The sequence below is a fragment of the Liolophura sinensis genome, chromosome 13 (genome assembly GCF_032854445.1).
Source record: "Liolophura sinensis isolate JHLJ2023 chromosome 13, CUHK_Ljap_v2, whole genome shotgun sequence".
NCBI lineage: Eukaryota > Metazoa > Mollusca > Polyplacophora > Chitonida > Chitonidae > Liolophura > Liolophura sinensis.
Genome location: NC_088307.1, coordinates 20397454 through 20408358, shown reverse-complemented (window position 1 = coordinate 20408358; position 10905 = coordinate 20397454). Strand labels below are relative to the sequence as shown.

The 10905-nt window shown below is 45.4% G+C and overlaps 1 protein-coding gene across 1 annotated transcript in view; it reads right to left on the bottom strand.

The window, feature by feature from the left end:
* Positions 1–5334: 5334 nt before the first annotated feature.
* The window catches only part of LOC135480964 (thrombospondin type-1 domain-containing protein 4-like), a 44819-nt gene continuing 39248 nt past the window's right edge, over positions 5335–10905 (bottom strand). The window contains exons 12-16 of the mRNA XM_064760895.1: positions 9826–9981; positions 8994–9167; positions 7371–7550; positions 6429–6576; positions 5335–5560 (exon numbers count right to left, since the gene is read on the bottom strand). Of these exons, the coding sequence (XP_064616965.1) occupies positions 5406–5560; positions 6429–6576; positions 7371–7550; positions 8994–9167; positions 9826–9981 (813 nt within the window). The 3' untranslated portion in view covers positions 5335–5405. The remainder of the gene's footprint in view (positions 5561–6428; positions 6577–7370; positions 7551–8993; positions 9168–9825; positions 9982–10905) is intronic.

Here is a 10905-nt window from a genome sequence, read left to right as displayed (position 1 = left end):
CGTTTATGTAGTAAATGTGAAGTAGTCATTTCCATTGCCCCTAAAGCCACTCCCCACATGTCGTCTATACCAGAGTTAGAGCCCCTTGCTCAATACACGGTTAGTGGCTTTTTCTCATTCCTCGACTAGATGCCCTTTCTTGTTCCACGATGGAGTCTCTGTCTCAATCCACGGTTTAAGGTTGTTGCTTATTCCACGGTTAGAGACCCTCACTCATTCCACGGCAAGATGATTTGGCTCATTCCAAGGCAAGGTGACGTGGCTCACTCCACGGCAAGATGACCTGGCTCATTCCACGGCAAGATGACCTGGCTCATTCCACGGCAAGATGACCTGGCTCATTCCACGGCAAGATGATTTGGCTCATTCCAAGGCAAGGTGACCTGGCTCTTTCCAAGGCAAGGTGACCTGGCTAGATGATTTGGCTCATTCCACGGCAAGATGATTTGGCTCATTCCAAGGCAAGGTGACCTGGCTCCCTCCACGGCAAGATGACCTGGCCCATTCCACGGCAAGATGACCTGGCTCATTCCACGGCAAGGTGACCTGGCTCACTCCACGGCAAGATGACCTGGCTCATTCCACGGCAAGATGATTTGGCTCATTCCAAGGCAAGGTGACGTGGCTCACTCCACGGCAAGGTGACCTGGCTCATTCCACGGCAAGATGACCTGGCTCATTCCAAGGCAAGGTGACCTGGCTCACTCCACGGCAAGATGACCTGGCTCATTCCACGGCAAGATGACCTGGCTCATTCCACGGCAAGATGATTTGGCTCATTCCAAGGCAAGATGACCTGGCTCACTCCACGTCAAGATGATTTGGCTCATTCCAAGGCAAGATGACCTGGCTCACTCCACGGCAAGATGACCTGGCTCATTCCACGGCAAGATGGCATGGCTCATTCCACGGCAAGATGATTTGGCTCATTCCAAGGCAAGGTGACCTGGCTCACTCCACGGAAAGATGACCTGGCTCATTCCACGGCAAGATGACCTGGCTCATTGCAAGGCAAGGTGACCTGGCTCACTCGACGGCAAGATGACCTGGTTCATTCCACGGCAAGATGATTTGGCTCATTCCACGGCAAGATGATTTGGCTCATTCCAAGGCAAGGTGACGTGGCTCATTCCAAGGCAAGGTGACGTGGCTCATTCCACGGCAAGATGATTTGGCTCATTCCAAGGCAAGATGATTTGGCTCATTCCAAGGCAAGGTGACGTGGCTCATTCCACGGCAAGATGATTTGGCTCATTCCAAGGCAAGGTGACCTGGCTCATTCCACGGCAAGATGATTTGGCTCATTCCAAGGCAAGATGATTTGGCTCATTCCAAGGCAAGGTGACCTGGCTCATTCCACGGCAAGATGATTTGGCTCATTCCAAGGCAAGGTGACCTGGCTCATTCCACGGCAAGATGATTTGGCTCATTCCAAGGCAAGATGATTTGGCTCATTCCAAGGCAAGGTGACCTGGCTCATTCCACGGCAAGATGACCTGGCTCATTCCAAGGCAAGATGACCTGGTTCATTCCACGGCAAGATGATTTGGCTCATTCCACGGCAAGATGATTTGGCTCATTCCAAGGCAAGGTGACCTGGCTCATTCCACGGCAAGGTGACCTGGCTCACTCCACGGCAAGATGATTTGGCTCATTCCAAGGCAAGGTGACCTGGCTCACTCCACGGCAAGATGATTTGGCTCATTCCAAGGCAAGGTGACCTGGCTCACTCCACGGCAAGATGACCTGGCTCATTCCACGGCAAGATGACCTGGCTCATTCCACGGCAAGATGATTTGGCTCATTCCAAGGCAAGGTGACCTGGCTCACTCCACGGCAAGATGACCTGGCTCATTCCACGGCAAGATGACCTGGCTCATTGCACGGCAAGGTGACCTGGCTCACTCGACGGCAAGATGATTTGGCTCATTCCAAGGCAAGGTGACCTGGCTCATTCCACGGCAAGATGATTTGGCTCATTCCACGGCAAGATGATTTGGCTCATTCCAAGGCAAGGTGACTTGGCTCACTCCACGGCAAGATAACCTGGCTCATTCCACGGCAAGATGACCTGGCTCATTCCACGGCTAGAGACACTTTCTCATTCCACGGAAACACGACTTTGGGAAGCCCTTTCCCATAACCCGGCCCTGATACCACAGTTGGTAGAGTGTCCCCCTCGGTAGCTAAAGTTCCGGGGACAGTCCTGGGTCGAGTCACACCTAAGAATTTAAAAGAGGAAGGTGTAACTTCCTCGCTTGGCGTTCAGCATAAACGGAATAGTGCAACGAGAGGTTGACCCGTATCAGTATAATGGCTCGGGCGGGATGGCTTACGTGCCTTCGGTAAGCCGTCTCAGTGAATCAGCACTAGATAAAAGAGCGGTGGAAATCCGTCCTGCAACAAGGAGGCACATTACATGCACTCTAAGGATTCCTTCGTCGTCCTATAACCGAAAAATTATTAAGTTCGACGTTAAACCCCAAGCACTCATTCCCTCACTCATTCCTCGATTTGAGACCCTTTCTCATTCCACGGCTAGAGGGCCTTTCTCATTCCACGGCTAGAGGGTCTTTCTCATTCCACGGAAAGATAACCTTTCCCGTTCCACGGTTAGAGATCCTTTCTCATTCCACGGCAACATGACCTTTCTCATTCCACGGCAAGATGAGCCTGCTCGTTTTACGGTTGAAGACCCTTTCTCATTCCACGGCAAGATGACCTTGCTCATTCCACGACAAGGTGATCTTGCTCATTCGACGGTTAGAGACCCTTTCTCATTCCACGGTTAGAGGCCCTTCGTCATTCCACGGTAAGATGCCCCTTGTCATTCCACGGCAAGATAACCTTGCTCATTCCTTGGTTTGAGATCCTTTCTCATTCCACGGTTAGAGGCCCTTTGTCATTCCACGGTTAGAGGCCCTTTGTCAAGTGCTCCACGGCATGATAAACTTGTTCGTTCCTCGGTTTGAGACCCTTTCTCATTCCACGGTTAGAGGCCCTTTGTCAAGATAACCTTGCTCATTAAACGGCAAGATGACCTTGCTCATTTTACGACAAGATGACACCACTTCTCATTCCACAGTTAGATACCCTTGCTCATTCCATGGTTAAATACCCCTACTCATTCCACAGTTAGATACCCTTGCTCATTCCACGGTTAAATACCCCTACTCATTCCACAGTTAGATACCCTTGCTCATTCCACGGTTAAATACCCCTACTCATTCCACAGTTAGATACCCTTGCTCATTCCACGGTTAAATACCCCTACTCATTCCACAGTTAGATACACTTGCTCATTCCACGGTTAAATACCCCTACTCATTCCACAGTTAGATACACTTGCTCATTCCACGGTTAAATACCCCTACTCATTCCACAGTTAGATACCCTTGCTCATTCCACGGTTAAATACCCCTACTCATTCCACAGTTAGATACCCTTGCTCATTACAGGAGCTAAAGGCCCTTTCTCCGTCCACAATTAGTCACCCCTGCTCTTTCCACCCAGAAACGCCCTAACTCGTACTACAATATTATAGTTGCTTTAGTTGCTGCTTACAGAATGATTGCTATGCATTAATTCTGACTGGACGGGATGTCATTCTAGAAGCTAATTACAGATGACGTATGGGAGGGCATTCTCGGAGCAAATCTACTTTATGAGTAGTAAGAAAAAACAGTGTGCTTGTGAATCCGTCAAACTGGCTCAGGAGTTTAGGAGATGTAACGCCATGACACGTTGGACGGCGGTCAGCATTTTAGTTGGAGAAAACCGGACAGAGCATAGGGGAAATCCACGACCAGGGCCTCCATGGGTCAATTGGTTAGCGCGCTAGCGCAGCATAATGACCCAGGAGCCTCTCACCAATGCGGTCGCTGTCCAGTTCATGTTGGCTTCATCTCCGGCCGTACGTGGGAAGGCCTGTCAGCAACCTGCGGATGGTTGTGGATTTCCCCCGGACTCTGCCTGGTTTCCTCCTACCATATTGCTGGCCGCCGTCGTATAAGTGAAATATTTTTGCGTACGGCGTAAAACACCAATCAAATAAATAAATAGCTAAATAAATCTACGACCATCCGCGGATTTCTGCAAGACCTTCCCACGTACGATCTGGACTTCTTACTGGCCCAGGACATAAAGAAGTTTAACAACATTTTATAACGACAAATGAATATGTTCTCAAGACAGATGGACGGACGTACATGTACTTCGACAGTACCTTTGTGTCAAAGTTTACTGAGGGGTTAAAACAAAAAATCTAACAAAATTTGTAAATTGTTTTCTGATATATATTTTAATTGTTCTTGTGGTGATTTAATTACCGTAATGTTAGCAGTAATTTCCGATAGTGAGTGGTAATTGCACATAGGAATCGACGTAACTATATTATATGCCGTCACTTCGTCATCAGCTTATCAAGCTGGAGTATTTTCAGGAAAAATATGGCTCATGGTGAACTGTCGACAAACACTCTAAAATTAATCAGATGGATGTAGTGTTTTCTGATTAATGCTAGAATAGATTAGGTTGTTACGACACGCTATTATGTTACCGACAACGCAGTACCCCCTTACACCAAAAAAAGTATTCTGTTGGAATAACAGAGCAATCTGTCATATCACATAATAGTTTGTAGCAAAAAGGGAATTGATTTTGCCATCGTCGGAGAACATAGTGCCAGTGGGCGTTTCTGTGTTGTGAATGGAAATCCTGTAGTTTACATCAGTTTTAAGCATCGTGTTGTAATAAGTCTCTTAAGTATTTCAGTACCATAATAATTTGTATTGTTGACATAATCTATTCTTCCATAACTCAATGAACAATACTTTTAGTTAGTTTTATCAGTGTACCAATAAAAATGAACGTTTCTCTGTTGTAAGGCTGTAACAGGAAACCGTGAATTGCATAGTGTAGGAGAGGAAACCGTGTTGCATAGTGTAAGACAGGAACCGGTGTAAGACAGGAAACTAGGTGTAAAACTATACATATGCAGAACTTCGCCAGAACTTATTTTTGGGAACTTTCCTAATTAATAACAACGTTTTATGGCGTGGGACAGAAAGTAAGGGGAAAATGTGTGCAGGTGGTGGTGTGGGTGGGGGGGGTGGGGTGGGGTGGGGGGTTGATTTGATTGGAGGGGTGCCCTGGTTACTCGAACTGCTAACGCAAGAACTATTCGTGAAAAACGAGCGAAATCCGTCATCGTTAAAATGAAGTTGTCACATCGTGTATCACGCCACAAGATTCCACACTGACTTTCTTTCTTTGTGTGTATAAAGATAATAGTTTTATTTTGATATAAGTTATTGCAGATCAAAAGCGGACGGAGAGGGTATGCATTTATACTGTTTCTACCCTTATCGACATATCTCGGACGTCAACGCTTGTCAGTTTCGTGGTTAGCCAATGTCTCCTGACCTCTCGCTCTGTCGTCTGTTAGCCTCAATGCAGGATCTGCAGCAAGCAGTCTTGTAATACCAGTGTTGACAAAGTTGCACCTTCAGCACGAGGTCACAGTTGATTCTCTTTTTGTCGTCTGCACAAGGTGGGCCTCCTGTGGAAGAGATGTGATTGCTTATCAATTTACTTATCATTGTATCAGCAGTGGATACATTGACTGGAGTTTATAGGATTCAAGGAACAATGTCTATTCATTCCTTCAGATCAGTGTATTGCGTTACTACAACTCACTATGCTCACTGCCTGCAATACATGAAGAAAACTTAGACGTTGACAGATTCCAAAATGAGGTCAGATCCCGCCTACTTTTGTACAGGCTGTCGTGAGTGGTCAAACGCCGATGGCCTCTTTGTAAAAGCCGCCAAGATTAGACAAAAGCGACCGTGTCAAAAGGGCTAAGTAATTCGATCGCTGTTGAGTGTACCGGTAAGAAGATGGAAAGAGCATTGCTTATCTTTTCTATGTACAGTTGGGAAGAATGAACCAAACTAGAAAACAGTACAGAGAATCTGAACAACATTGATTGCAATAATTTCATGTGGTTACAAAAACAGTACCATATGAGCACATTAGTGGTGTCGTCTCAGATATTTGTATCTTATCGTTATCCAGAGAACAGAGAGTCTAGGTTACCATTTGCAAAATCAATATCAATCAGTTTGAGCATATAAAGCTGTACATGTGTAGGGATTATCAAAACCAGATCACAAAACACTGAGTAGAATGCTCTTAGACAAGAAAGGACACTGACAGTTAACAGAGCCCGGGGGAAACCCACAACAATCCCCGGGCTGCTGTCAGAATTCCCACGTACGACCGGAGAGAAAGCCAGGATAGACTGGACTTGAACTCACAGCGACCGCATTGATGGGAGCCTCCTGAGTTATATCTCTGCTGATGGCAAGCTAAACAACTCGGCCACGGAGGCCATTTTAGGAATGAATGTTGCTTTTATAACGCACCTCGACGATCTTCCGGGCACGCCGGAAGTGGGCATTCCTCAACAGCTTTGGGCTTCCGGTTGTTGTCGCAGCCGTTGGATTCCTCATCGTCATGGTAACAACGAACTTCTCTCATCTTAATGCCCCCCTTTCCACAGCTTTTAGAGCACTGCAAGTAAATGTGTTTACTGTTTTGATACCAAGGCAAAGTTATTTATTTATTTATTTGATTGGTGTTTTACGCCGTACTCAAAAATGTTTCACTTATACTACGGCGGCCAGCATTATGGTGGGAGGAAACCGGGCAGAGCCCGGGGGAAACCCACGACCTTCCGCAGGTTGCTGACAGACCTTCCCACGTACGACTCCAAGGCAAAGCATTTAGTACGTAATTCTGCTGACAAGGGATCTAAGCGGAGTGAATGAGTGAGTGCTTGGGGTTTAACGTCGTACTTAACAATTTTTCAGTCATATGACGACGAAGGAATCCTTAGGGTGCATGTAGGTGTAATGTACCTCCTTGCTACAGGACGGATTTCAACCGCTCTTTTATCTAGTACTGCTTCACTGAGACCCCTTACCGAAGGCAAGTAAAACACCCCACCCCAGCCATTATACTGATACGGGTCAACCACTCGTAGCACTTCCTCGTAATGATGAACGCCAAGCGAGGAAGATACCACTTCCTCTTTTAAGGTTTTGGTGTGACCCGACTCAGGATTAACCCTGTATCTACCACCCCGGAAGCGGTCGCTCTACCTACCAAGCCATATGGGCCGGTGGATCTAAACGGAAGACGCGGGCAAAAATACCCCAAATGAGAAGGATTGTCGGGAAGACCGATGATTCCATTGTACCAGAGATTATTCCAATGTAGAATGTGTAAGTCCATTCACCAGTGAGTCGTGATTGCCATTCATATATTTTATAAAACCTGCTAGAGCAAAGGGATTACAAACCTACCTTGGACCATTCGGTGGTTAGCCATTTGGCTTCGCACGGCATTTCTCTACAACGGGCAGTTGTCATGGGCTTGGAAGTACGGTGGCAATATGAGTCTGGATGGACTTGGAAACGCCCGTTCGAGACGGCCCCACACACCACTTTCCTGTCCGCGGTCCCTTCCCCACACTCTGCTGTACACTAAAAATCACAAATTATCTATATATGTAGCTACATATCAGAAAATGAAATAGACTATGGAACAGAGAATAAACCAGCACCGACGATAGATTTATACATGTAACTGACAATTGGTCACAGGTAACCGGTGAAACCCGGCCTTTTGTTATTTTAACTTAGGGTTTTATTCAAACTGTTCATACAATGCCTGAATAGTAGCAACTTTACACGTGCCAAGATTTAAGCAGAATTTGGATAAAATTATGTTCAGTGACCAAAACCCTCACTGAGACTCATGGACAGACAGGTGAACAGCTTCAAGCCATTCATCAAATATTTCATTTGATTTCTACGTGAAATTTGACTTCATAACTTGAAATGGATGTAACGATGTGAATTTTGTTCGTGCACGGTTTTAGAAGGGGGAGTGGAAGGGGGGAGGGCATTTACCAACTATCACACTGTCGTGAAAGGTCTGCATTTACTCTCTGTGCTGGGGTCTTTTTTATGCTAGTTGAACTTTCGATAGGATACACATACTTCATGGACCCAAACGCCTAAATACAATTAGATTCATGTTATCTTTTCTTTTAACTTTCCAATTTTTTGGACATTTTTCCTTGGCATACGGCTAAATACAGTTAGATTTATATTAACTTTTCTTTTAACTTTCCAATTTTTTGGACACTTTTTCTTGGCATACATGTAAGCTACCAAGGTGTTTATATTTTTCTTGATACATTTGTGATTTATTTTTGATTGTTTTTGTATGGCCACACTCAAGAATATTTCACTTGTGCGACATCGGCCAGTTTTATGGTGAGAGGAAAGCGGGCCATATGTTAGAATAAATTAGGTTGTTCCAACACACTTTTATGTTATAGATAACACAATACCACGTTAGACCAAAAGAAGTATTCTGTTGGAATAAGATAACAAGTTTGTCATATAAGACATAATAGTTTGTAACATGGTTTAATCTGTTGTCACTCGGAGAAAATGTGTTCGGTGACTTTAACAGATGTGTTTTCAGATTGTAATATTACAAATGGACGTTTCTGTGTTGTAACTCCAAATCCTGTAGTTTACACCAACAAAGTTATCGTGTTTGAATATTTGTTTATTTGAATGGCGTTTTACCTCGTTCTCAAGAATATTTCACTTATACGACAGCAGTCTGCATTTTGGTGGGAGAAACCTGAGAATCCAGGGAAAACCCACGACCATCTGCAGGTTGCTGATAGGCTTCTCACGCACAGCCGGAGAGGAAGTCAGCATGGACTGGACTTGAACTCACATCGACCGCACACATCGAGAAGAGGGTCATTGCACCGCGCTTGCACTTTAACCACCTCGACCTTTTTTAGTATAAGGTACCAACATATTCATGTTTTTCCTTGCTATGAACTACCCATATTTTATATTTTTCCTTAGTATAAGCTACAACTGCGCTGCTCAACATACCTTTTCCCATCGCTGTGGGACCCAGACAAACTGGCAGTAGTCCTTCTCCCCACAGGCCTGCACGGAAAGGGGCTTTGTGCTTCGGTCACAGCTCCGTTCATCTAGAGCTCTCCCTCGTGCACCACGGCATAGCACTTGCCGTTGTCTCACGCCGGAGCCGCACGGGCCGGAACACTGGTGCGCAAGAAAATGAGATGACGACGGAGAGCATGAAAATGAGACGATGACGAACAACAAGAGAGTGAGACATTGAGGATGGGCAACAGAATGAGACGATGAGAATGAGACGATGAGGATGGGCAACAGAATGAAACGATGAGGATTGGGAAGAAAATGAGAAGACAAGGTTGAGCAAGAGAATGAAACGATGAGAATTTGCAAGAGCTCGAGACGATGATGATGAGGATTGGCGAGAAAATGGGAAGAACAAGCTGTCCTGTTAATTATATGTCTTCCCAAGACGAAAAATTTGATGTACAGTGTGCATGCTTGGGGTTTACGTTGTACTTCACAATTTTTCATTCATATGACAACGAGATATCATCGAGTGTGTGTACATATGCTGTGTTTTCTTCTGGAGTCCATTCCGCCAAAGTTCTGCTGCCACTGAATTACATGTGTCATGCCGAAGACACCAGAAATGACACCCCTCCCAGTCATGTTATATTGACTCCGGATCAACCAGCCCTATTTCCTTGCTCTAACTGCTCAGTGATGAAAGTTTTAAAAGTCTGGTATAACCCCACATGGGTCTATCGATATAACACAGTTTGGATGTGGATGAATATAAAACATACTAAAATTGCACGGAATAAATAAAGACGTTATTTACCCTGGACCATTTGGTAGTTTTCCAAAAGTTGTCACACGTGGCGCTTCCACACGTTCTCCTGTCTGCGGGGCGTGGCGACTTTTGGCAATCCCGGGTATCACCTGTGTTACAGCGCACTATACGTCGCTGGTGCCCTCGTCCGCACTCTGCCGAACACTGGGAGAGAGAACGACAACAAATACATTTCTATCTGGAAAACATTTGTAAATAAATGAGTCCACAAATCTCATTATGAAGATGGCGAACGTATATCTGGACCTGTCTTGCACACATGTATTTGTTTATATTATTTATTTGTTTGATTTATTTATTTTTCTTTTCTTTTTATTTATTTCATTGGTGTTTTAGGCCAAGGTTTTACTCAAGAATATTTCATTCATACGAAGGCGGATGTCTCCAAATGGTACAGCGTCCGCATCGGGGACGGTAGATCCAGGGTCAATACTGGTTTACGTTACACCTAAGACCTTAAGAGAGGACGATGTTCTTCGCTCGGTGCGGCCACCTACTTGCTTTCGGTAAGTCGTGTTCAGTGAAGCAGCACTAGATAAAAGGGCGGTGGAAATCCATCCCGCAACAAGTAAGCACATTGCACGTACATATCTAAGGACTCTTTCATCATCATATCACGGAACAATTGTTAAATACGACGTTAAACCCCAAGCACTCACTCACTGACTCACTCACTCATACGATGGCGGCCAACATTCTGGTGGGAAGAAACCGGACAGTCCAAGGGAAACACACGACCTTCCGCGCGTTGTTGACAGGCCCTTCCACGAGCCCAACATGGGCTGGCTCACAGCGACTGCATTGGTGAGAGGCTCCTGGTTCATTACGCTGGCACGCTAACATCCTCGGCCACGGAGGTCCCACTATTTGTTTTTTTAAAATCGCCTTTTAATGAACGTTTAATGTACCCGACGTCGGTTAGTATTTAATGCTGAAATTAATCCTCGCAACTAACCACTGGTCTTTGCCCATGGGCCAGACATGACATTGGTACCACCAGAGGTGGGCAAACCTAATTGGCGCTAAAATATTTAAAGAGTCAGTAGAAGTAAATTAAGGTAGGATAGC